We start from the raw sequence: 27,816 nt of genomic DNA, 5'->3' as shown, positions 1-27,816 counted from the left end.
ATTAGTGTTGTATTATTGCAGCGTTCAACGGTTGAAAATTTTACAGCCTTCAACGTGAATTATACAGCTCAAATTGATTGCAGCTTACCAACCGTGCAAAGATCATTATATATTGGATATGAGGGGTTTAGGGTAGAATCATAAGAAAGAAAGAAAATTTGGCGAGAGAAAGGGAAAAAAAAGAAAAAGAATAAAGGGAGATAAAGGCTCAAACATCGTTCGTGAGGCAATTTTTAATTGTTTAATTTAGTTTATTATATGAAATAATTAGTTTGTTAGTTTAGAGTTTAGGGTAAAACAGAAATTTAGTTAATTAGTTTGTTAGTATAAATTATCAGTTTGTTAGTTTAAGTTATATTATATTAATTTGTTAGTTTAAGTTATATATTAGATTATATAAAAAAATTAGTTAATTAGTTTAAGTTATTAAATGTAAAAAAATATTTAATTAGTTTGTTAGTGTGTTTAAACGTATATTAGGTTGTTTGTTGAAGTTTAAGTTATATTATAAAAAAAGTTAATTAGTGCTTAATTAGTTTGTTAGTTTGTTATTTTAACTAAATTATATTATAATAAAGAAATAGTTTATTAGTTTAAGTTATATTATAATATATTAGATTATATAAATTTAATTTGTTTAATTTATTGTTGTTTAAAGAAATAATTTTTTTACACGTACAGGGCATTACTCCACAATATTTTCCCACGTACAGATTGATTCGAAGAAAGAAACAAGAAAGAAAAGGAAAGGAAAGGAAGAAGGCATAAATACGGGGTAAATTATTATTTTTTGTTGTTCATTTTGTGTTGTTGTGTATGTGTAAATTAGTTAGTTAGTTAGTTTATATTAGAGTATATAAAATTAATTTGTTTAATTTATTCCCGTTTAAAAAAAATATTGTGTTAAAAATATTTAGTGTTTATTTTATATTAGATTATATAAAATTAATTTGTTTACTTTATTCCAATTTAAAAAAATATTGTGTTTAAAAATATTTAGTGTTGTTTTAAAAAAATATTTTGTTTAATTTATATTATATTATATAATCTTAAATTTTATAACAATTATTAACAAATTTGTTTGATATTTAAAAAAAATAAAAATATTATCAAACTAATCATTATTATTAGTAATCATTACTAAATGATTTATGAAATTATCTTATCTAATTTTTTTAATATAAATTTATTTTTTTTATTTGTAGATAAAATGAGCAACAACTTTTTCACGATTGTCCATTATAATTGACAGATTATGGAAAATGAGGTTAGAGTAGTTTTTCAGTTTGAAAAACCAATAAATATGATGTTCAAAAAAGACATCACATTTATAGAAATGAAGAATAAGATAGAAAGAAAAATTCGAGCTGCAGTTGATGGTTTGAGGTATAGGTTTATGATATGCCCTGACCTAGTCAGATATGTTGTAGTTCCACTTGAAGAATATGATGATATTGGAACCATGGTTGGATGACATGAGTCAACCAATATAGCAGTTATTGAGTTATTTGTTGATGTGCGTAACATATGTGATGTTCCTAGGTCATCAAGAGGTGTGGCTTAAAATCCATCAAAAATGGATTTATATAGTCAGTTTGAGGAGCTGACATACAGGTTCCCGAACAATTTTATGGTATTATTGGAAAGTGTAAATGAAGTCGGGGGGACATCTACAGCAGCAGAGTATGAGACGAGAAACATACTGGAATTGGTTGTTGATATTGATGCTGAAAATCGATGAGGAGAAATTCATGATGATTCAAGCAAAGATGAAGAAACCGAAGAACCCGTTTTGGGCGACGATGAAAATATTTTCGGTGGAGGTGCAATTGATAAAGTTCTGGCACCGTATGAAGCTACTCCTCACATGTACGAGATAAACTATGATGTGATGAGGGCACCTGAATTCCCAGACATGCCACATTTACCTCCGTACCAAATGACTGAATCATTCGATAATTCTGGTGAATTTTCAGTTGGGGTGCAATTCAGCGAAAAAAATGAAGTTAAACTGGCAATTAAAGAGTACTGCATCAAATGTCATGTTGATGTCCATGTTGCAGAGTCCAACCAGAAAACCCTATACGTGAGGTGTGTAAAATATGGCCCAGAGTGCAAGTGGAAGATCAGAGTGTCGAAAAATCAAAGGCACGATGTTTGGGTCATTACGAGGTACAATGGCCCGCACACATGTTTGCGAAACTCCATCGAACAAGACCACTGACTATTGGAATCCGATGTAATATGAGAATACGTGAAGGCGATGGTTGAAAAAGATCCAAGGATATATTGTTCAGTGTTAGCTGCATCTATTCGAAGCCAATTTGGATATCAAGTAAAATATGGCAAGGTGTGGAATGCGAAGATAAAGGCAATGAAGCTGACGTATGGAGATTGAGATACATCGTATAATGAGCTACCACATTTTCTACAAGCAATGAAGCGATTTATCCCAAGAACCATAGTGAAGTCTCAAACCATGCCCGTATATGACGAAGAAGGTCAACTTCTTCCAGGGAAGAAAATATTTCATAGACTATTTTGGGCATTCAAGGCATGTATTGAAGGATTTCCATTTTGCAAACGTATGATCCAAGTAGATGGTACGTGACTGTATGGTCAATATAGGCATGTACTTTTGATGGCAGTTGCTCAAGATAGTGAGCGAAATATCTTCCCAATTGCATTCTCCATTGTTGAGGGAGAGACAATAGAGGCTTGGGATTTCTTTTTTACCAATCTACGTCAATATGTCATTCGTGAAGATGGAGTTTGCTTGATATCCGATAGAGGAACAGGTATTTTGGCAGCAATTGAACGACCAGGAAGTCGTTGGATACCTCCGTATGCATATCCGACATTTTGTATCCATCATATTGGCAAGAATAGTATCGACCAGTTTCATAACGCACACATTCGTAGCGAGATAGTCAGCATGGGTAAGTTTTATTTTCAATATTTGTGTATTTTTACGTGGTTTTTTTAATTGTGGTTTAACATAATACATTATGAAACAGGATACGAACTACGTCGACCAAATTTTGACAAGAGATTTGAGAATTTGAAGGTATTTTACGATGATCAGCGTGTTTGGAAGTGGGCTTCAAAAATACCGTGGGAAAAATGGTTGCAAGCATACGATGAAGGTTGGAGATACGGACATATGACAACAAACCTTACTGAGGCCATTAATTCGATACTAAAAGGTACACGCCATCTCCCAATAGCGAGTGTGGTGAAATAGACATACTTTAGATTGGCTAAAGTTTGGTCGGATAAAGGCAAGGAAATTGAGAGTCTCATAAATAGAGGTAAAACTTGGGCTCCTACAGTGGTGGAATCAATGGAAGCAAATGAGCGATTGGCAACATCAATAGTTGTTCATAATTTCGACCGAGTTGGTTATACTTTTGTCGTGTCGTGCATACGTCGTAACGTCGGAGGAGAAGACCAAACATTAGAGTTGATTTACGACACAAATGGTGTGATTGTGGTCGTTTTCAGGCATGGAAAAATCCATATGCTCATGCAGTCGCTGCATGTATGTATGCTGGTGTAAGTGCATACACTTATATTGATGAATGCTTTCACCTACGATATTAAATGTCTACAGCTATGCGTTCAGACAGATACCGAATGAATCATATTGGCCCAAAAAGGATCATGATGAATGGCTGCCAAATCCAATGCTTCGCAGAAGTCCAAAGGGTCAACCTGAGTCCACTCGTATTCATACCAGTATAGATTTCCATGCTAGAGAGAGGTCAAGCAAAGAGATGCGGATTATGTAGGGGTGAAGGCCATTCAAAAAACAAGTGTCCTAATTTACCAAGATATAGGCCTCATCATTAGTAATCATATATGTATTTCTATGTATTTATCCGGATTTAATTTTGTAATGATTTATAATTCGAGGACTTGAACAGATTTGAATGGACGTGTGGTTCAATTAACGTCATTTTCGTTACATAACTAATACTCATTCATGGAACACTTGTTTGATTTGTAATAATGATATGATTTGATTTAGTAATGATTTGCTAATCATGATTTAATAATGAATTTATATTTAAAATTATAATAATTATTTAGTAATGATTAGTAATAATGAAATTATTATTAATATTTAAAGATTTGATAGTAATGATTAGTAATAATGAAATTATTATTAATATTTAATGATTTAGTAGTAATGATTAGTAATAATGAAATTATTATTAATATTTAATTATTTGGTAGAATGATTAGTAATAATGAAATTATTATTAATATTTAATGATTTGGTAGTAACAATTAGTAATAATGAAATTATTATTAATATTTAATGATTTAATAGTAATGATTTAATAATTATTAGTATTAATGAAATTATAATAATAATTTGATACTAATAGGGTGATAAATTATTATATCTTCATATTGAAGTTGAATTTATGTAATTTTTGTCGATAAATTATTCGAGCGGAGTTTTAAAATAGAGGGACATAATTGATATGACATTTATAATTCGAGGACTTGAACAGATTTGAATGGATGTGTGCTTCAATTAACCATAAAAATGATTTAATAATGCTTTTAATATTTAATGATTTGATGATTTAATAATGATTTTAATATTTAATGATTTGATGATTTAGTAATAATTTTAATATTATGACTTAATAATGATTTAGTAATAATCATTATAATAATGATTTAATAATGATTTTAAAATTTAATGATTTGATGATTTAATAATGATTTGATAATAATCATTATAATAATGATTTAGTAATGATTTGATAATAATCATTATAATAATGATTTAATAATAATGATAATAATGATTTAATAATAACCATTATAATAATAATTTAATAGTAATGATTTAATAATGATTTAGTAATATTTTATAATAATGATTTAATACTAATGATTTAATAATTATTACTAATAATTATGAAATAATAACAAATGAGTGTATAAGTGTGGACTACTCGAATTTAAATTTATACATAGTCTAATTTATTAATGATTTTTAAATATTTAATGATTTGATACTAATGATTTACTAATTATTATTAATAATGATTTATTATTAATATTTAATTATTTGATACAAATGATTTATTAATGATTATTAGTAATGAAATTATAATAATGATTTGATACTAAAAATCATTGTTAAGGTTAAAAAACTAGTCTAATTTCAATATATAATTTGTAACAAACAGCAAATGAGTTTATAATTATTGTCGATTCTGGGGTGTTGTTGAATGATAATGTCGGGGCAGACATCTGATACGTTGTGGCCGTTGCGGTTGCTCAAGAGTATGGTACCCATCCTCCTTATTCATTGGGAGCTTTTGAACTGCCATGTGTTCAAAGTCATACGTCGACGAAAACATGGGAGAGTAGATGGGTGCCTCAGGCTGTACAAACTCTGGTATGTATGCCGGGACAGTAGAATCATCAAATGCGTGATGCAACGATCCCGTATCGTCGAACGGTTGTGGTGCGCTATTATCCACATCGGTCATTTCCGTTTCAGGTTGTTGAGATGAACTCTTACTCCCACTCGGTAGAGAGTATTCAGATTTACCAAATCTTTTCTTAAACCTCAAAAATTGTCACCTCTCTACCATTGTTGTCAGGAACGGCTTTCCATTATCCCAAAAATAAGCAAGGTAAGCCGAAGTCTCAAAATTAAAGTCGTCGTCTTGAATGTCGTCAAGAGTTGGCATGAATGAAGCCCTATTGTTCCAAGCATTAATGTAGGTTGCATGCTTCTCAACCCAATTAACATTTTCTTTACGACGACCATCAAATCTGTGCAGGTCGTCATGCGTCTCAACCCAATTCACCTGACGACGACCATCTAAGTTTTGGAGGAGGTCATGATCCCATAGACTCCGCGGAATATGTTGGTAGAAGTGGAATTGTCTCAGCACTCTATTCCCAAATTGGATCTCAACAAAAGCAAAATTGATCAATGGTGTAACAGCACACCAATATTGAAACCCATCTAAAATATCATGCGGTATCAACGCAAAAATTTCTTCATTCATGTATGGTCTCCAATTAAACTGTAAAATTACAAAAACAATAAAATTGATTTAAATCAAATAATATAGTTACTTTAAATAATAATTAAAAATAACAGATTATACATACCTCTTTTTTGGCCTTAATGTCGATCTTCAGCCTGAACTCTTTAATGTTGTTGTGCACCAACCCCGTGCCTTCAATTTTATACCTCCATCTGTATATCAATCAAACCAAAATATGAACATTTTGTTCAATAATTTTAATCAAAATAAATATTTTCTAATTAATATTTTATATTAAAATAGAGGATTCATATTACCTTCCTGCAAGTGGAAAGTCAACCGCAGTCCGACTAATCGATGTCAAAAATGGAAGTCTATGCCAAGCCCATGATTGTAGCAGCAACAGATATCCACCGATTTCTGTTGTATTATTATCATTCACGACAAATGACGCCTTGCACATCTCACGATACAATATTGCCGAGCCCCAGCTATATTGCCTACTATTTTCAACATTTGTTAAAAAAAAGAAGATACTGAGTGTGAACATAACTACCGAATTTATCAGGCATCAAAATTTCTCCAATCAACTGTAATATATATGCTCGTGTTACATATATAATTTCATGCTTCGTACTATTTGGTTGAAGCTGAAATTCATTCTTCAACCATGACAACCTCACACACCACCCTCTACACTCTGGTGGTACGGGCGCTTTCCCAAGAAATAAGCTGCAAAGTTGTGCCACATTATTAAACTCATGTGACATTGCCACCGGCATCCCATTAGTTTGGACCCTGAGTTACATTGCCACATCCTCCAGAGTTATCGTGCATTCGCCACACGGCAAATGAAACGTGTGCGTTTCTGGTCTCCAACGTTCAATCAACGCACTTATCAAACCTGGGACCAACTTGTAATCTCGCACAAATGTTACATACCAAAATCCAACCTCTTGCAATTTTTCTTCTATCAATGTGTGTGGCTTGGGCACTTTATGTAGCCGAAGACGAAGGACTCGATGCTCGTCCTCCTACAATTAAATAATGCAAAAAATTTATCACAATCATCATAAAATAATATTCAAATATTTATTAATTATAATTCATTAAACAAATATTTTATTCACCATTATTCCCAAATGACTTAAAATATGTTCATTGTCAAGTCTTAGCAGTGGAATTTAGTCAGCCATTGGAATGAATCTGTAAAAAAATTAAACTCAGTATTTAAAAAATCATTTAATATAATCTAATGTTAAGTAAGTAAGTAACTAACTAACTAACTAATTTACAACACAACAAAAAAATTTAATATAATAACTTATAATATAATAAACTTATAAAGTAACAAACTAATTTTTTTAAAATATAACTTAAACGTGAATTTTCCCTTAAACAACTAATAAATTATTCTTTAATATAACTTCAACTAATAAACTATTCTTTAATATAAATTAAACTAATAAATGATTTTTTAATTATAATCTACTACTAAAAAAACTAATTAACTAAATTTTTTATATAATATGAATTCAACAAATCATATGGCAACTTAACTATATAACTAACACAAACTAATTACATATTTTTTATATATAACTAACTACTAACAAACTAACTAATTAAGTAAATGTTTTACCCTAACCCTAAACTAACCCTAACCCTAAACTAACAAACTAATAATTTAAAATAATAAACTAATTTAAATTAAATAAAATGAAAATTTACCTCGATGTTTGCTTGCCGGACTCCATTTCTTCTTCTTCCTCTTATTCCTTTCCTTTCTCTCGACACTCTTCTCCCTTTCTTTCTTATTCTTCCTTAACCCCATATCATACCCCCTATATATTAAAGGGTCGGCTTCCATGCACCAATAATTGAAGAATCACGAGCCGTTGATTCTCGTGGATTGCAGTAATAATTGATGCATGAAGCAGCGAAAATTATGCTGCAATAATGCAGCGAATAAAGGTGCATGGAGAAACAGGGAGCAGCGGGAGCAGGCGAGCATGCAGTGGGGAGCAGGGAAGCATGCAACAGGGAGCAGGGCGCAGGACAAGGTCGCCCTGCGTGCATGGTGACCTACCATGTCGCCTGGCGTACATGGCGACCTACAATGTCGCCCAGCGTGTATGGCGACCTACCCTTGCTCAAATGCCCTCAGATGCCTCGCATAGCTCGCTCGAATGACCTCAGTCAGATGCGTTTGGATGCCCTCGGATGCTCTCGCATAGCTCGTTCAGATGGCCTCGAATGCCCAGCGTATTGGGACATGCATGGCACATGCAAAATCTCTTGTAGCTCGCCGGGAAGAAATGACGAACTAGTAGGTCGCCCGGATAACATGGCGACCTACGGCCAATACTGTAAATTTCACTCTATTTAAATAATTAATCTAAGGAGTGTATTATCTCGTTATTTAATTTATTCAAGAAAATTATCTCAAAAGTTTTGCTTGTTAGAAGTAACCTTGTTAGTTAATTTTTATGTCAATCACTTAATTTTTTTTCCTTTTTAAGTCAATCAAATCTACTGTCCTTCTTGTGACATTTTTCCTCCTCCCACAACCAGTTAGCAACAAACAACAATAAATGAACAAATAAAATTCACCATTTGCGTACTTGCCATCACCGTCACATTCTAATCCACCTTGAACGGCGTGTCAAAGACAAGCAGTGACGAGAAAGAGAGAGAGATCAAAATTGTATCCCCTGGTTAAAGATTAGAAACATATATATATATATATTGCATGAAACCCTAAAGTGACCGAAATCTTTATCCGATGTCGGAGTCCGGTAAAGGGTTTTCCTCTTCTGAGAAAATGTCATGTGAATGTGGGGTTTCATGGTCTTCTTTTTGACAAAATTGAAAAAATGAAAAGAAATGAAGGCAAAGCAAGTACATTTTTTTAGCACTCAAAGGTGCAATCCATGAAAATAAAGTGGTTCATGCATCTTGCTTGAACTATCCCATCAATTGAAGCCATTGAATTGGTGGGCCTAAACTCATGACCAAGCTGATCTTTTACACGTGTATTTGGCTTGAATCGGATGGCTGATAGGGTCAGCGATTAGGGTTAGTCCCCACACGATGAACGGTCAGTATCCAAGATCACATACCCAATCATAAAAATTGAGGGTTTTCCCTATCATCTTTGCATGAATTTTAAAATGGAAAAAATGGCAATAAGTTGTTATATAAAGGCATTTCCACTTCCTTGTTGGATATTATTGATGGGTACTTTTAATCTCATCTCCTTATCTCTGCACATTTCTCTGATTAAAAACCTTAATTCTTTATATCTTGAGCTTCCTTTCAGCTCCTCTTCCATCCCTCTACCATCCAGTTCTTCAGAATTATTATCATTTCCAACTTTCCCATCTATTTTTTTCTCTAAACGCACACGCAATCACAGAGAGGAAGAAGTTTAGGATTAGATTCAAGGGATGTTGAGATGATGAAATCATCAACAGAAGATCACATGGATATGATGACAATGATGATGCAAATGGAAGAAATTTCAGTGAGCCTACTTTTCATACCTCTCCCACATTATTGCCACCTGAAATCCACTTCTTCAATGGTACTTCAAGGTCCACCATCCTACCCATTTACCCAAACCCGAATACATTGATAAACCTGCCTTCCTCTTTATCATTCAATGGCAATGGCAATGGCGATAACCTTGTTCAAGAACCCATGACACCACCTCTTCAACCCGACAATATGGGAAGCAGCAACAAGTTCAAATACCCAACTCCTTTCAACAATGCAAATTCATATTCCTCTTCGGTAGATAAGAAAAACTCCATGGCAATAATGAGGGAGATGATTTTTCGTATAGCAGCGATGCAGCCTATTCATATAGACCCAGAATCCATTAAACCTCCAAAGAGAAGAAACATTAAGATCTCCAAGGATCCCCAGAGCGTGGCCTCCAGGCATAGAAGAGAACGGATAAGCGAGAGGATAAGGATTCTGCAGAGACTTGTAACTGAAGGCACCAAAATAGATACGGCGTCGATGTTAGACGAGGCTATTCATTATGTCAAATTCTTGAAGAGACAAGTGCAATCTTTGGATCAAGCTGCTGTTGACAGGCCGACGGGTGCTGGGATTCCAAGTGCAACAATGGCTGATATGGGCTACTCTTCTTTGGTCAAACCTTGCCAGCCATCTCATCATCATCAAGCTGTGGGCAGTATGCAGATCCTTAGATAAGAGTCTAGGTTTTTGTTGATTCCTGTAATGGGTGCTGTCTTTGGTTATTATTATTTCCTCATAGAATTTATTATACGCTTTCATTATCAGTTTAAACTTCTGATAATATTCTCTATATCTTTATTTCTTGAAGTTTTCCCTGCGATTGGGAACTCTCACCACCGTAGACACATATTTTAGTCCGACCCTTTTGCATATATTATTATCATATTACATTTATATTTATATGGTATAGCATACACTTTATATTGTGTAGTACATATGATATTACACTATATAATATTTATATTAAATAATATTATATTTTATAATATTAAAACTTTACCTTGCCACTAATAACACACACTACTCCACTAAACTCACATGACACCATAAATCAAGGGGAAGTGGGGGTTCGGTTTCCAGCAAATAAAAGGGGAAGAAATGGACAATGGGAGGCCACCATTTTTTGGCTTTATTAATGGATGCATATCTCCGTTTCTTTTTTTTTCCCAGGATGGAGGGGGAATGAAAGTAAACGTTTGCTGCCAATAAACAAAAGAAAAAGAGAGGAGAGAGAGAGGGGGGTCAAAAAGAGTAGTCGAGTCGAGGGGGGATAGCAGGAGACCCTTCTTCTCTCCCATCTCTTTTTGGATTTCCTCTTCCTTTAAAAACCCAGACCCTGAAACATTCCCATGGCCTATCGTCACCCCAAAGCTTCCACTTTTGACATTCTTTTCTCAACCTTTGTCCTCCCAAACTAACCAACATGTATCGTTTTGCTTCAAGCCTCGCTTCCAAAGATAGGGTTGCTAGGAAAACTACACATCAGATTGGTAGTAGACTGAGTTGGAATAGGAACTATGCAGGAAAAAGATATTAAATTTGGGGTTGAAGCTCGAGCTTTGATGCTTAAAGGTGTCGAAGAGCTTGCTGATGCTGTTAGAGTAACCATGGGTCCTAAGGGATGGAATGTGGTTATTGAACAAAGATATGGTGCCCCCAAAGTAACTAAAGATGGTGTAACTGTTGCAAAGAGCATTGAATTCAAAGACAAAGTCAAGAACGTTGGTGCGAGTCTTGTGAAACAAGTAGCAAACGCCACTAACGATGAAGCGGGTGATGGGACTACCTGTGCAGCCGTGCTTACACGAGTAATATTCACAAAAGGGTGCAAACCAGTTGCTGCAGAAATGAATGGTGGACATGCGAGATTTTCTGGTATTGTCTGCAGAAATTACTCAAAAAGGCGTATTACATATATCGGTAAATAGGATAAATGTCATCCTTCTAAAAAACCCGATGCAGTTTTAGTTACCGGGTCCCATCATGCTTTTGCTTTTATCTTTGCTATTTATTTGCTAGTTTTGATTTAAACATGTATGTTTTGTTTTGTTTTATTCCGGTCACTTGTTATATTAATTGTTTGTTTTGAATTGTTATTTATTCGTCCTTGTTTCTGATTTATTTTATTTTAGCCCTTAATATTATTTATGATTTATTTCTATTTTTAGTGTTTTATTTGTTCAATATCCTCGATTGATACCTTAATTATTGTTGATCGAGTTGTTTGGACTTTCAAGTTACCATCGATATCATTTTGGTCCTTTAAATCACTAAGTGTTTAAGCATTTAATATTTTATTTTAGTATCTAACATCTTTTTGACTTCTTTAGTAGTAATTTCAATCGATAAAAGGTAAGTAATTCAAATCGGATTTTTAAATTTTAATTTCAATTATTATTTTTTGCAATTAAAGACAACCGACAAATTAATTGGTACCGAAAGGGCGATTCAAGGGTGCTAATCCTTCCTTGACTGTAACCGACTCTCAAACCCGACACGTTTCTGGTAAAACGCAGATCAGGTAAGATGGTATCTGACCCACCTAAATTCGTTTTAAAATGGTCGGTGGCGACTCCTAATATTTTATTTCAAGTCGAAGCCCAATTTCGGGGCCCAGCCGAAAGACGATTCCGACAGCTTGGCGACTCTGCTATGGACAAGTAAGTGAGTCAGGTCAGAGTTAATTTTCGGTTGTCTTTTTATGCGAAAATAACGAATTTTAATTTATTTATTCGATTCAAATTATTTACCTTTGATCATTTTTCAAGTAAATAGTTATACTGACGTTTTTTTTCCAATGATTTCAGATTTTCAAAATTTTCATCTCAGGCTCTATACCCGAGCTCCGAATCCTATTTAACTGGGGGTGAAAGCGACGCCTTCGTGTAAATTTATTCACCGTGCGGGCCTAGCAAGTAGCCTTCGGGATCCATATACCTTATGTCTTCGTGTGAATTTATTCTCCGTATGGGCATAAGGGAATGTATCCTCTTGAGTTTAACTTAGTTCACACAAGCTTGTAACGGGCTTAGGACTAAGGGTCTGGCAAGCCCAAGGGGGCACCAGCAAGGAGAGCTCGGGTACCTTTTTAAAACCTAAACTGGGAGATTATAGGGAATTAGAGCCCACACCAAAACCTCATTCCAAACCCTAGGTTGCTTTATTTCCTGCTTTATTTTCTGTTCAAAGCATGCAAACTAGACAAATATGGGTTAGGATTTGTTTGAAATTAGCATGCGGGATAGAGATCATGTCCAGGTAGGAATTGAAGCATGTAGGGTAAATATCATATGGGGTAGGATTTTTCATTTTTATTATTGTTTTGATTTACCTCACTATTTTTTTTATTTTTTGTCCTCTTTCATTTTGTTCTCATCATTCGCATCATTTAAAAGAGGTGTTGATCCACCAAAAATGTGTTTGTTAAACATGAATAATCTGCATTAATGGACAAAGGGGTTGTAATACAAGAGATGAAAATACAGAGGATAGTCTACAAAGCGACTATGTGTCATTCAATCCAGAAGACGTGGTGCCCACAATTGAAAAGTATATCACTCTGCTGCATTATAAAGGACTCAGAATGAACTGGGTCCATATCAAGCACAATGAAAGTCTATCTTTGAAGAATTGACTACAGAGGTTGCATGGGCAAGATGAAGGTTACTGATCTTGGGAATCCCTTCAAAGACAAAAATGGCAAAATGATAGCTGAAATTGGAGACCATTGCTGACGAATTCAAGAAACAGACAAATGAACTTCACATAGTTCATATCAATTGAGGGCTCCAATGACGTATTCGTTGGGAACATTTGCACTGTTCATCAAGAGAAGCCAGAGCGGTTCGACAGGTTATTCAACCGGTGACAGACGTAGACAGAAGACTAGTCAACATGTCAGAAGCTGTCAGGTTATTTTTGTCTCTTAAAAGATAAAACACTTTTGTCCCCAATGAGGATTATTTATAATAACAGATATATTTTGGATCAATGCCTCGAACATTACATGCATCATGCATTCCTGTATATTTCGCATTATTTTTCTTTTTTATTACATTCACATGTTTCATAAAAAATGGGAATATTTTGATTATATTCCCAGGACCTAGAAAGAGCTTTACCAGTAACTTTTTTACACCCATTTAGTGTCACCATACCCGATGGAACCCATGAAGTCCCCATACCCCAAGTGGTATGACGAGAATGCTCATTGTGAATATCACGACGGTGTCTCAGGGCACACAATTGAGAATTGTTACGCATTCAAGAGAGTCGAGCAGAAGATACGTAACCAGAATTGGATCGACTTCAACAACTTGGGGGCATCCAAGTGAGGAAGATCATTTCATCATTTGAGGCATTCTGTTTGAATTTGTTTTTTCATTTTTTCTCAAGTTTTTGTAAGGACTTTTAAATAAATTTATGTTACTTTAAAGATGTTAAGAAATGAATCATATTTGCAAACTTACAATTCTTTGAATATCATTTGAATTAAGAAACTCTGTAAATGGTTCAAAGTTACAGATCTTTGACGAAGTAACATGATTTAAAATAAGGACTTTGACCTTACCCAGAATATACACTCAAACACCGTACCCTGCTCTTGCAATTAACCAATGTAACCTTTTCTTTTCATAAGGTGCGGACAACACTGGGCATCATTTGCATATGACAATTACTATACTTTTCGTTTAAGACGTTCAATGATGATCATTATCTTTACAGATGGAATAGTCGAGTAGGTAAATCTAGTTTAGGTCGGTTGCTTGGAAATTGAACTCTAAAAATGAGATTCCTTGACTTTTAACAACACCTAGACTATAATAGGTTCTTCTTGACAAACTTAAGAAATTAAATCCGTAAAGCTGAGCTATTCCAGTAAGGCAATTGGTTATAGAGGAAACTTGAAAGCCCTAGCCTTATGAGTAGATTACGTTCAAACCATGATATTGCTCGAACACTTGGCAATTCGGTGTTTGCTCCACTGCTATTGTCCAGCCGAAGACTTTGTGATGAGATGAACCCTTCAGTTAACTTGATAAAACTGATTATAATGTTAAGTTGTCTCTCTAAAGCAATTGGTTAAAAGTCTTGGCTTTATGGATTCAGCTAGCCAGATAACGGCAAATTAAATCAAATTTATCTAAGAAAAATATTTTCGATAATGATGGATTGAGGGAGTTAAGGAACACCTGTTATAGTCAACTTCACACGAGCACTCTGGAATTTCATTTTTAGACCGATATTTTTGCACTATCTTTGTTAGAGGAGCTTACGAGGCTTGAACAAATGGAAGATTTCAGAGGACTGAAATAAAAGGTCTAGTAATTGATCATGCTAGTTTCATCATTTTGTCCGCACCCAATTAAAATGCCAAACCAAAAAAAGAACGTTGCAATAACAAAAAATGACCTTTTTATGGTTGAAACCTTAGGTCAACCTGAAATCAACTCATCCATTTGAATATTTGTCAAAGAGCTATAACTCTGAAAGCATTAAAAAGAGTTATTCATTCATTTGATATACTTTGAACTCATGTTTACAATTTGATTCAATTGCGAAGAATATTTTACAGAATTTTTATCTTTTTCCCTCCTAAAACAAGAAAAAGGAGAAAAATATTTTTCAAACATGATAGTCTCAAATATGAAAGGTCTGTAAAGCCAAAGCTCGAGAAGCAAATGGGATACGATCGATTCCAAGGACCAGTTTGGCAGACAAAACACGGGACTCCAATCCAAGAGATAAAACATAACTCATTCATGTTGCATGTATCTTAGATATACTTAAGAGCATTACATTTATCATTTTTAGCACACATAATTTTTTACAGCTTTTAGGGTCAAATTTCAACTTCAAAATGAAAGATACTCGATTCAAAAGTGCATTCAGAAATCGATGGTGGTAGCTCAACTTCACAACGAAGGGGCGACTGACTGTCAACAAACAACTTTTCAGTTTTATTCAGAGTCAATTTCAACTTCACAGTGAATGATATTAGACTCGAGACAACACAAGCTCAACTTCACAGGGAATGGGCGACTGACTATCAACAAACAACTTTTCAGTTTCATTCAAAGTCAATTTCAATTTCACAGTGAAAGATATTATACTCGAGACAACACAAACTCAACTTCACAGCAAAGGGGAGACTGACTGTTGCAAAGAGCATTGAATTCAAAGACAAAGTCAAGAACGTTGGTGCGAGTCTTGTGAAACAAGTAGCAAATGCCACTAACGATGAAGCGGGTGATGGGACTACCTGTGCAACCGTGCTTACACGAGTAATATTCACAAATGGATGCATGTCAGTTGCTGCATAAATGAATGGTGGACATGCGATATTTTCTGGTATTGTCTGCAGAAATTACTCAAAAAGGTGTATTACCTATATCGATAAATAGGGTAAATGTCATCCTTCTAAAAAAACCCGATGCAGTTTTAGTTACCAGGTCCCATCATGCTTTTGCTTTTATTTTTGATATTTATTTGCTAGTTTCGATTTAAACATGCATGTTTTGTTTTGTTTTATTCCGGTCACTTGTTATATTAATTGTTTGTTTTGAATTGTTATCTATTCGTCCATGTTTCTGATTTATTTTCTTTTAGCCCTGAATATTATTTATGATTTATTTCTATTTTTAGTGTCTTATTTGTTCAATATCCTTGATTGACACCTTAATTATTGTTGATTGTGTTGTTTGGACTTTCAAGTTACCATCGATATCAATTTGGTCCTTTAAATCACTAAGTGTTTAAGCATTCAATATTTTATTTTAGTATCTAACATCTTTTTGACTTCTTCAGTAGTAATTTCAATCGATAAAAGGTAAGTAATTCAAATCGGATTTTTAAATTTTAATTTAAATTCTTAATTTTCGTAATTAAAGACAACCGACAAATTAATTGGTACCGAAAGGGCGGTTCAAGGGTGCTAATCATTCCTTGACCGTAACCGACTCCTAAACCCGACAAGTTTCTGGTAAAACATAGATCAGGTAAGATGGTGTCCGACCCACCTAAATTCGATTTAAAATGATCGGTGGTGACTCCTAATATTTTATATCAAGTCGAAGCCCAATTCCGGGGACCAGTCGAAAGACGGTTTCGACACTCACAAAATGTGGGTGATTAGGGATAACAATTTGTCCATCCACACCATACATTATTGTTAAATATATTAGCATTAAACTTCCAAGTGTTGAATAATCAGGTAAAGAAAACGGAAAGAACACAATAATTTTAACGAGGTTTAGCAATTTGCTTATGTCCTCGATGCCCTCGGCGACGCTAAAATTTTATTCAATATCTCATAGGTTTAGGTTACATCTCCTTTTATAATAAATAAAATCTCGTACATATTTACAAAAATAACCATGTACCGTACCTAACAAATCTCCACCTTGGCGAATATCCTGCCCCTTAGGCAACATTCAATGTGGGTTGGGTTACCTTACTTCTTTAACAACTAGAAACATTCAACAAGTTCAAGCAATGCATGAACTTGTCTGTCGTAACTGGCTTGGTGAACATATCAGTGGCATTCTCATCAGTATGTACCTTCTTAAACAAAATTTCTCCATATGCAACCAACTCTCTGATCTTGTGAAACCTTACATTAATATGCTTAGTTCTAGCACGATATACCTGATTCTTAGCCAAGTGAATAATACTTTGATTGTCACAAAGCAACTAAACTCCACCTTGTTGAACACCCAACTCCTTCACTAAACCAGTAAGTCATAAATCTTGTTTTGCTGCTTCAGCCCCTGCAATGTATTCAACTTCAATTGTAGATAATGCCACAACAGATTGAACAGTAGACTTCCAACAAATAGGCCTTCCACCAAGAGTAAAGACATACCCTGTCGTAGATCTTTTATTATCCAAATCACCTGCATAGTCTGAATCCACATATCCTACAACCAACGAATTATCTCGCTGACTACCAAAAACAATTTCATGTCCCACATTACCCTTTAAGTACCTAAAGATCCACTTGATTGCTTCCCAATGTTGCTTACCAGGTTTAGACATGTACTTACAAACTTGAGCTAAATCAGGACGAGTAAATACCATTGCATACATCAAGCAGCCAATAACATTAGAATACGAAACCTTTGCCATATCTTATGCTTCCTTATCTGTCGTAGGGCATTGTTCTGATGAAAGCTTAAAGTGATTCGCCAATGGAGTGCTCACTGGTTTTGCGCTGCTCATCGCAAACCTTTCTAGCATTTTTTCAACATAACCCCGTTGAGATAGCCACAGTTTCCTTAATTCTCTGTCCCTACAAATTTCCATTCCAAGAATTTTCTTTACAGCACCTAAATCTTTCATATCAAATTCCTAACTCAATAAAGTTTTCAAACTGATAACATCATCCATGTTCTTCGCAGCAATTAACATATCATCAACATACAGTAACAGAAAAATAAAAGAACCATCATCAAGGCTCATAACATAGACACAAAAATCATATTCACATCTCTTGTAACCAATCTTGATCATATAGGAGTCAAACCGTTTGTACATTATCTCGGAGACTGTTTTAACTCGTATAAAGATTTCTTCAATCTGAAAACTAAATGCTCATTTCCAGGTTGAGTGAAACCTTCAGACTGCTGCATGTAGATATGCTCCTCTAATCACCATACAAAAAAGCAGTTTTAACATCCATCAGCTCTAAATGCAAATCCCAACTAGCCATCAATGCAAGTACTGCTTGGATGGAAGTGTGCCTGACCACAAGAGAAAAAATTTCATCATAATAAACTTCTTTCTGCTGTGAAAAACCCTTTGCTACCAAACGAGCGTTGAACTTCTCCTCCTCTTTTTCTGTTACTACAGGTTTCTTCTTATACACTTATTTAGAACCAATCGGCTTCTTACCCTCAGGAAGGCGAACTAACTCCCATGCACGATTGTGATGCAAAGACTCCATCTCCTCAACCATGGCAGTCATCCACTTGTCGTTTTCCTGACTAGTAGCAGCATCATGAAAAGTAACTGGATCATCACTGCTAACAGTAACTGCAAAAGAGACCAAGTCTTCAAAACCCAATATGATCGGAGGCTATATATTCGTCCGTTTCACCCTCTCTCTGGCGAGACTATAATCCAGCAAATCAACCGTAGCGGAACCACCAGAAGTCGGTTGAGAAGTTTCTGTTTTCTCAACTAGAAACTGCTCAAAATCCACCACTGTCATGTCTTTCTTTTGGTGTAACATGGACTGTTCATCAAAAACATCTCTACTGATCACAATTTTCTTTGCAACAGGATCCCAGAACTTAAATCCTTTGACACTTGTCTTGTAAACCAAAAAAATACACTCACTCAATTTTGCATCAAGTTTGGATCTCTCATCAGCATATACATGCACATAAGCAAGACAACCTAAAATCCGTAAGTGATCAAAAGTAACATCATGACCAGTCCATACCTCTTCTGCAACTTTCCCAGCCAATGATGCCCTTGGCGATCTATTGATAAGATAACACGCCATGTTAACAGCCTTAGCCCAGAAGTATTTGGGAAACCCCGCATTCAACCGCACACATCTGGCTCTTTCATTCAACGACCTGTTCATCCGTTCCACAACACCATTCTGTTATGGTGTCTTGCGCACTGTAAAATGCATTTTAATCCCATGCTCCTTACATAAGTTTGGAAACTGTGAATATGTGTACTCTGTACCATTCTCAAACCGCAAACACTTGATTTTTTGTCCTATTTGGTTTTCTACCTCAGCTTTCCACAGCTTGAACTTATCAAAAACGTCAGACTTTTGATTCAAAAAATACACCCAAACTTTCCGTGAAAAATCATCAATAAAAGTAACATAATACCTAGATCCACCCAAAGACGATGTCGTGGAAGGCCCCCATACATCAGAATGCACATAATCAAGAATCCCTTCAGGTATGTGCTTCTCAGTCTTGAAACGAACTTTAGTCTGTTTACCAAGAACATAATACTTGCAAAAATCGAGCTTACAACTTTTAACACCATGCAACAGATTTTTTTATGTAATTCAGCCATACCACGTTCACTAAGATGAGCAAGACGTATATGCCACAGTTTGGTAGTATCATCACAGGACTCAACAGAATGAACTCCACCTACAATGGTACTCCCTAACAATCTGTAAATATTCTCTGCAGTCATCTTTCTTTTCATCACAATCAAAGCTCCTTTAACAATCCTAATGGTTTCCCTATCCTCATCAGCCTTAGGGATAAAATCAATCTTGTGCAAAGTGCCCAAAGAAATCAAATTCTTCTTCAAATTTGGGATATGCCGAACACCACACAACGTCCGAACAGAGCCATCATACATCTTAATTCTGACATCATCAATACCAACAATATTGCAACATCGATTATCACTCAAATAAACAAAACCAGAATCAACAAACCTATATGTCGAAAACCATTACCTATTTGGCGTGATGTGATAAGAACATCCATAATCAAGAGTCCAAGCATCCGTCAATTGAGTCGTTGAAATAGAGAGCATATCACCCTCACTGCAATCAGAATTGTCATCCTTGACCACATTCACAGACTTGGATGAGTCATCACGCTTCTCATCATTCTATTTTTTCAACTTCGGACAGTCTCGCTTCATATGTCATGCCTCCTTGCACTTGTAACAATGAATTATCTTCTTATCCCTAGATTTGGATCTGAAATTCTACTTCCCAGACGCAGTCTTTTTCTTGCTTCCATTCACGGTCTCGATTACCCTTGACATATAAGCTATCAGCTTGAGAACTTTCCCTTGCATTCTGCTTCCGCTGGTTGTGAGCCAACAAGGCTGCAGTAATCTCCTCAACTTTGATAGTCTCTTTCTCATATGTAAGAGTAGTCACCATGTGTTCGTAAGAGGGAGGCAACGAACACAACAGAATCATCGCTTTGTCTTCATCCTCAATTTTCACATCAAGCCGAGCCAAATTAGAAACGATTTGATTGAAGACATTCACGTGTTGCGCCAAATCATGATCATCCTGCATCTTCAGCCCATACAGCAGCTGCTTTAGATACAGTTTAGTCGTTAAGGATTTGGACATAAACTGACTTTCCAACTTCTTCCAAATTTCATATGGAGACGACAGATGCATGACGTGATACATGATCTAGTTCACCAAACATAATCGTATGGTTTCTTCTGCTCGCAGCTGCAATTCTTCCCAATCTTCCTCCTCCATCGACGTCGGCTTTATAGGTCGCAAAGCCATCAGGATCCCTTCCTGCACCAATAGATCATTCACCCTTGTTTACCATAATCCGAAGTTACCCTGACCATCGAATTTTGCAACTTCGAATTTGGCTCCTGACATCTGATACCAATTGTTGAATAATCGGGTAAATAAAAAGAAAAGAACACAAGAATTTTAATGAGGTTCAGCAATGTGCTTACGTCCTCGGTGCCCTAGGCGGCGCTAGAATTTTATTCAATATCTCGTAGGTTTAGGTTACATCTCCTTTTATAATAAATAAACTTAGGTACATATTTACAAAAATAACCCTGCAAACCCCCGCACCCCAATCCACATAATCGTAACCCCCACTACGAGACTTTCTTTGTAAGGAAAGATGATGTTCGCTTCGCTCACTCCGCTCCATCCTCTGTCCTCTTTACCGGTATATTTATGAGCCATACCTAACACCAAGTCATTGTTTCGCCATCCATTCATGCATGCCTTTACCTTTTATTTTCTTTAGCGCTACTTCTTACCTTGGTAAATTATAGTTTGTTAACTTGATTTTCTTTTGGACCCTCTAAAGCTTCTTAATTTGACTTTTTTTGGTGTAGATTTGTATCTTTGTATGATAAATTTAGTAAAGACTTTTTAGTTTAAATCTCATTAATTTTTATTAATATAATACTTTTATTATGTTTTTTTCTCATCACCTTCATTATATTTTCAACCAATTATATATATATATTCACATTAATTTTGAGTTGAATCTTGCCAAGTTTTAGATACACATCTCTAGTGGAGGCGATTGATAAGGCTGGGATTGGTGGTGTTTTATGTGACTCAAGGAGATAGATCATGAAGCACTTGGGAGCTATGTTCTGGAATTGATGATCTTGTTCACGATATGGGTACAGATAAAAACAAAATGTTTATCTGTCGTGGACAGATCAAACATAATCTTTATTTTATTAAATCAAAGATGTTATCTCACTACTTTATAATGTTTTGTCAAAGTTTTTTTATTGCACGTTTACAGTATAAAGCTCTTGCGCTCTTCAAACCATCACCAAACCAACTCTCTCGTTTCGGATGAGTTAACTTTTTTGTCATTGCCAACAGAAAAAAGAAATAGTCTGATACGTGAAGATACAGCAGGAGAACTAGAAGAGAGACTCTTGTGCTCTTCTGAATATGATTTGGGGATCATCATCGGTTGAAATGAAAATGAGCGAGTCAAGGTTGTGATTTGGGAGTTAGTTTTTGAGAATAAATGGGGTGGCGATGCGGAGAAAAGTGGAGATGTAAGCGTGGTGAAAGAGTTGTCGGTAGGGGGAATCTCAGGCGGTTTCCCGTTCGGATTTTGTTTTATTCGAACCCTGCGTTTTCTCTCCCTTGGTAGAAATAACCTCTACAGTCCACTTTCTTCTCAGGCTCTCTCCCCATGTTCTCATCTCTAGGAGATTGATCTCTCATAAAACTTGTTCATTGGAGAGTTACCGGATTTCTCTTTAGAGTACTAACTTTTTAACAAAAACTTCACTAATGATATCCCCTTAGATTCGCAAGGATTCTCGCAAGGATTCAGTCTGTCAAAGTCCTATCACTTAGGTTTTCCATTAAACTGAGCAAAAATACAGAAGGCCGCCGGGGAGAACTGGAATGCTCCAACCACCACAACAAAAAAAACAAAAGCACAAACATGAGTAATACAAGAGGCAGGCCGATCTTGACTATTTTTAGGCTGGGGTGAAAATAAAAAATGGCCCTTAATATAAAAATAATTTAATAAATATGTAATTTTAAAATTTTTATTAGATTTTTTTATTTAATTAAAAAATAGTAATTCATTACAATATAAAAGATGTCAAAAATATATTTAAAAATACAAATACTTATAAAAAATATTACATTCAATCATTTTTTATGCAAAACCATTGATGATAGTATCAAAATCAATGCTTTCCAATATATTTTTCTTAATACATAACATAACATTTGAAAATAAAAGAACGATCTTATCTAGAATTTGAAAATATATAAAATTAAAAGAAAGAAATTAAAAATGTGGTCTAACTATAATTTTAAGAACAATATTCAATATAATTCAAGCGCCATAATTGATAATAAATAATTGTGACTTTACGTGTGAGAGAAATATGATAAATTAAAAAATGAGAATAATAATTTTCAGATTAATCGTGAAACATGAAAGAGAAAAGAAGCATGCTAATTATACTTAAATTTTTTCTTCTCATAATTTTTTTCTCATTAAGTTTTGAAAAAAAATGTTAATAAATTTTTTTATTGATATAAAAAATCGGGAAAGAGATTTGGTGAATTGATATTGGGAATTTGGAAAGATCAAAATTAAAGAGTTCAATTGAATTTTTTTTTTAATTTTGAGGAAGAAATATTAAATTATAATTTTATGGAAGAATAATTTATTAACGTTAATATAAAATTCAATAAAGATAGTTCACACCTTATAAATTTATGGCGCCCCATTATTTTATTGAGTAAATTACGTGTTTAGTACCTAAGTTATCAGTTTTGGTCTGTTTTAGTACCTAAACTTTCAAATTTTTCAAAATCATATGTAAAGTTTAGTTTTTGTTTCATTTTAGTATCCGTCGTTCAAAACTTTAGTCCTTTTATTTCATTTTAGTACACATTCAAAATTTAACATTAATTTTTAATTTTTTTTTTTTGAAATTTTAGGTACTAAAACAAACAAAAACTGATTGTTAAATACTAAAAGCGTTAAATTTTTAACGACAAATACTGAAATGAAATGAAAACTAAACGTTATATATGATTTTGAAAAAATTAAAAGTTTAAATACCAAAACGGATCAGAACTAATAGTTTGGGTACTAAATTCATAGATTACTATATTTTATTTTATAATTTTTTAATTTATTATCAAAAAAAATATTGTAAAAAAATTATTTTATGGGTCCTGGGTGGGCGCCCCTCCTGCCCTGGCCCAGGGCCCTGACAAGAGGTCGCCAGGGAGAAAACCCAGTCACTCTGTGGATAAATTTTCACCGGCAATGCACTGGAAAGGGTTGTAGCATGCTTTTGCAAGACATGGAGAGGTATTCGATGCTTTTATAGCTAGCAAACTAAGTAGAGGGGGCAGAAGATTTAGTTTTGTTAGATTTGAAAGAAAGATGGACGCCATTAGAGCAATGAAAAGACTGAATGGCTTTGCATTATTTGGACACAAAAACATAGTGGCTTTTGCACATCAAAAAGGTAAAACAGTTGCATGGCGTAAGGTGAGAGAGGAGAATAAAAATATTTGGAGATATGAACAAGCTAACAAAGATATATGGAAGAGGTAGGCAATTTAAGAGTACAAAGAATTGAAGAACAGCAGAAGCTAGCAAAGGTAAGAAAGTACAGAAAAAGAGAGTAACTGGTCAGGTGGATAAGGAAAGTCTATGGAAGTTTAGAAGATGCTTGGTGGGAGAAATGTCATCAATATGCAGCGTTCGTAGCATCGAAGATCGACTTCACACGTGGGGTTTGGGAGAAATTAAAGCTATTTCTTATTTTAATTGAGGATGATGATGTTTACCTTATGCTGGAGGATCTAGATTGGTCTTATTTGAAGGAAATTTTCTTGAGCGTTAGACCATAGACAGAGACTTTAAACATTTCGACAAGAGTGACTTGGTTGGAAGTCACGGGGCTTCCATTTCATTGTTGGAATCAGGCTTCATATAAAACGATGTTGAATTATGGGGTAATTTGGAAGCTTTAGGAGAAAGTGCTTTTCGTTCTCAAGATTGCAAAAAAGTCACGCTACTGATATCTACTAAACATAAACCAGGAATCCACGAAGTAATAGAATTTGAAGTTGACAGTGTTATACATGAGGTGCGGGTGGTGGAGATCGGCTTTTCGGATCCAAGCAAAGATGGTCAGTTTAAGAGAGTAAAGTCAAAGTTGGACAAAAACAAATTACATAAAAATTTCGTAGAGCAATCGGAATTTATGTTAGAATCGGAAAAAAGTCTTTCATCGGGAAATTTATCTCGCTACAGTTGCTCCAATGAAGAAGAAGCATTTAATGATTTAAGCATTGGAAATGATCATATTGATAATGCAGGGAATAAGTTCAATGGGCATGATAGATTCATAGGGGAAATGGAAAATTTGTGCAACTGTCTGTCCCAATGAGGCTTCACCAAACAAAGCAAAGAAAAAGTTTTATCTTCTGACATGGAAAAGACGTTGTTCAGAGAAGAAAACATAAGGGTTTTGGAAGATGAAGAGGTTAGTGTCGGTGCCGCTTTTAGTGTCTATGATGAAGACAAGCTTATAAGGAGGTAGAGATTTTGGGAGGCAGCATAAATGATGGTCTGGCAAACCAAATTATAAGTAAAAAGGCAACTCCCGAGAAGGGCTTTGAGATTATGGATCAAGGGCAGGACTAGGAAATACAATTCCAAGTAAATGTTGGATGGATGACGTGCAATTTATGGGATTTAATAAAAAAAAGACTTACATCATGGGCTGGCACAGGAGGATGACACGGATCTAGATATCTCGGATGAACAAATTGAGGCGAGGCCCAACGGGACTGAGTCATGGGCTGAAAGCGTGGATAAGCAGAATATTAATCCAAACCTAGGAGTCGAGGATGAAAGAGAAGCCAACAGGGAATTAAGCAATAAACGTCTCGATGGAGTTTTGATTGAGAAGCCAAAATGCTCAAAGCATTTACTGAAAAAACAAAAGAAATACAGATCTCTGGCAGATATTCAAGATAGAACCCTGTAAAATTGGGGGGGAAATTCTTAAAAAGAAAAAGAAGCAAGAGAAAGCAGTGGATTCATCTGATCTGGAAGGAAGGTCTCTTTCAGATTCGGATATGCAAGCTAGATGGAATGTTCTGACTAGAGAAGCCAAAAAAACTTTGGAGCTAGGCAGAACTTTGGGGATTCAATTTCTAGGTAGAGAAAAAGATGTGGTTCGGGATATTGCCTTATTAAAAGACTCGAAAGACGGTTCTCAGGAGTTTTAGAAGTAGAAACGTGAAAGGTGGGCCTTAGACATGATGGTCAAGTCTTGGAATATCAGAGGTAGAGAGGGAGAGAGCGCTTTTACTCGAAGTAGATGCGGTGTTTTTTAACAACCTTAGATGGAGCTATTTCTTGAAAGGCAGGGGGTTTAGTTACGATATGAGAAATGATGAAGTCTTCAAATCGTGGATGATGTCTTCTGAAATAGTGTATTAGTGGTATTGGGTATTGGCTTTGAGCGTTTTGTTCTTTCTCCTTCGTAAAAGTATACGACCCTTGTGTTATAGCGGAGCAAAGGCTATTGTGGTGTGACTTGAAGCGTTAAATTGGTACAGTCAATGCTGAGGTTTTTTATGGGCGGTGTCTCCAACGTGGTGCGATGTCGAAGCGAGAGGAGAGGTTGTAGAGGAAGTCAAAGAGGAGTTGAGGAATTCGTCTATTGGGCGTGCTGTGATTATAAACGGTATTGAAACCAATGCAAATTTGAAAAGGTTAAAAGGGGTTTTGAAGACTTGGAAATGTCGATTCTCAAGCACGGGATGTAGAAAATAAAATCAACAAAAATTAAACATGTCCGTTGTGCCTTGCTCGGTCATAAGCCAGTTGAGTTCCAGGAGCTGGTCTTTGGGTTTGAGTTTTGTGGACTCCCATTTTTGGAAGCGTTAAAGCCACCTAAAGGATGCCCGTTTGTTGTACAAGCACTGACTGGGAGGTTCAAGACAGGATTAGTGGGAGTGGTTTGGTTTATGGGGGTTGGTCTGCACAAGAGATGTTATTGATCCAACTAATCTTCGAGTGTTTCATAAATCACTGTGGATGTGGATCGGAATGGACTTTCTTCCCAATGACTAACTGCTTGTTTTGTGTTGATTTTAAATTTTCAAATCAAATTATGAGTGCAAGGTTCTTTCTTGTATGACCGTTGAATGGTGTGGAAGTTGAGAGAGGTAAAAACAGGGTATCAAAGGAGTCATGGAGTGAAGCCACCATGTTTGTGATAATCAAGGTAATTTTCACGGCAAATTCAAGATTGGTTTGAATCTGGCTTTGTTGGTCAAGAGACCTTGGTGGTGACGAAATATTCCTTAAGAGACCCATCAATGACGCCCAGTCCAAGACTGATGCTATTCGTTTTTGCTGGAGGGTTTGTTTTAGTATAGCAGATTATATTGCAAAGGCTAGTTCAAAATATAGAATTTTTTCAAAGCTTGGTAGTAACGCTTCAGATCAGGGGCGTCTATCTTTTTTGTAGGGGTTATGCTTTCTGTTTTCTGGTTGTGGGATTGGGCAGTGTGCTGTCTATTGAGTTAGTACCTTTGTAGTGATGAATTGTTGTCTACTTTCCCTCCTGTTTTTGTGGTGCACTTTTTTACTCCATTTAGGTTAATGAGTTTTAGCGAGGCTCACAATTCAGGGTTAAACGTCTAAAAAGAATTTTACTGAGCAAAAAAAAAAATCTATCACTTAGCGGGAAATTAACGGTGAGATTCCTTCATTTTTAGGTAATCTGATCAAGTTGACCTACGTGGAACTCAGTTACAACCCTTTTAAAGCGAGCCATTTGCCGAGGCTCGGAGATTAGGAACTTGTCGAACCTTGAAGTTTTATGGATAGCAAACTCGAATCTTGTCGGAGAAATTCCAATTCTGATTGGAATCTTATTTCTTCAAAGAATCTTGATTTATCGACTAAATTATTCAACAGCCAAATTACAGAAAATCTATCCAACTTAAATCTCTTGTGATCCATGTCCGACTGGTTCGACCCCGAAATGTAGTCGGTAAATTCGCTTGCCCAGTCTCCTTCATCCCCTCTCAAACTTAAACCTCTTCCATGATTATGACCGAGAGAAATGTAGTCTTCCTCTTTTGGGCTGTTTAAAAAAGATTAAAGTTTAGTGAGTAAATTTGTAGTTTAACCTATTATATTTTTTCTATGAAATCATATTTTGCAATTTTCCCCACTCACTGCAATAGTTCCCTCTCTCTCGCCCT

General features: G+C 35.2%; 1 protein-coding gene and 1 pseudogene across 1 annotated transcript; both read left to right on the top strand.

The window, feature by feature from the left end:
- Positions 1-8,007: 8,007 nt before the first annotated feature.
- LOC120196528 lies at positions 8,008-10,253 on the top strand (annotated as a pseudogene).
- An 842-nt stretch (positions 10,254-11,095) lies between these two features.
- Positions 11,096-24,977, top strand: LOC120196527 (60 kDa chaperonin-like). The gene is made up of 2 exons (XM_039198320.1): positions 11,096-11,498; positions 24,553-24,977. Exons 1-2 carry the CDS (start codon positions 11,096-11,098, stop codon positions 24,975-24,977), a joined length of 828 nt encoding a protein of 275 aa, XP_039054251.1.
- The last annotated feature ends 2,839 nt before the right edge of the window (positions 24,978-27,816 follow it).

Source organism: Hibiscus syriacus, unplaced genomic scaffold (assembly GCF_006381635.1).
Source record: "Hibiscus syriacus cultivar Baekdansim isolate YM2019G1 unplaced genomic scaffold, ASM638163v2 tig00117034_pilon, whole genome shotgun sequence".
NCBI classification, from domain to species: Eukaryota; Viridiplantae; Streptophyta; class Magnoliopsida; order Malvales; family Malvaceae; genus Hibiscus; species Hibiscus syriacus.
The sequence above is the reverse complement of the archived record's forward strand: the minus strand, read 5'-3'. Positions and strand labels throughout refer to the sequence as shown.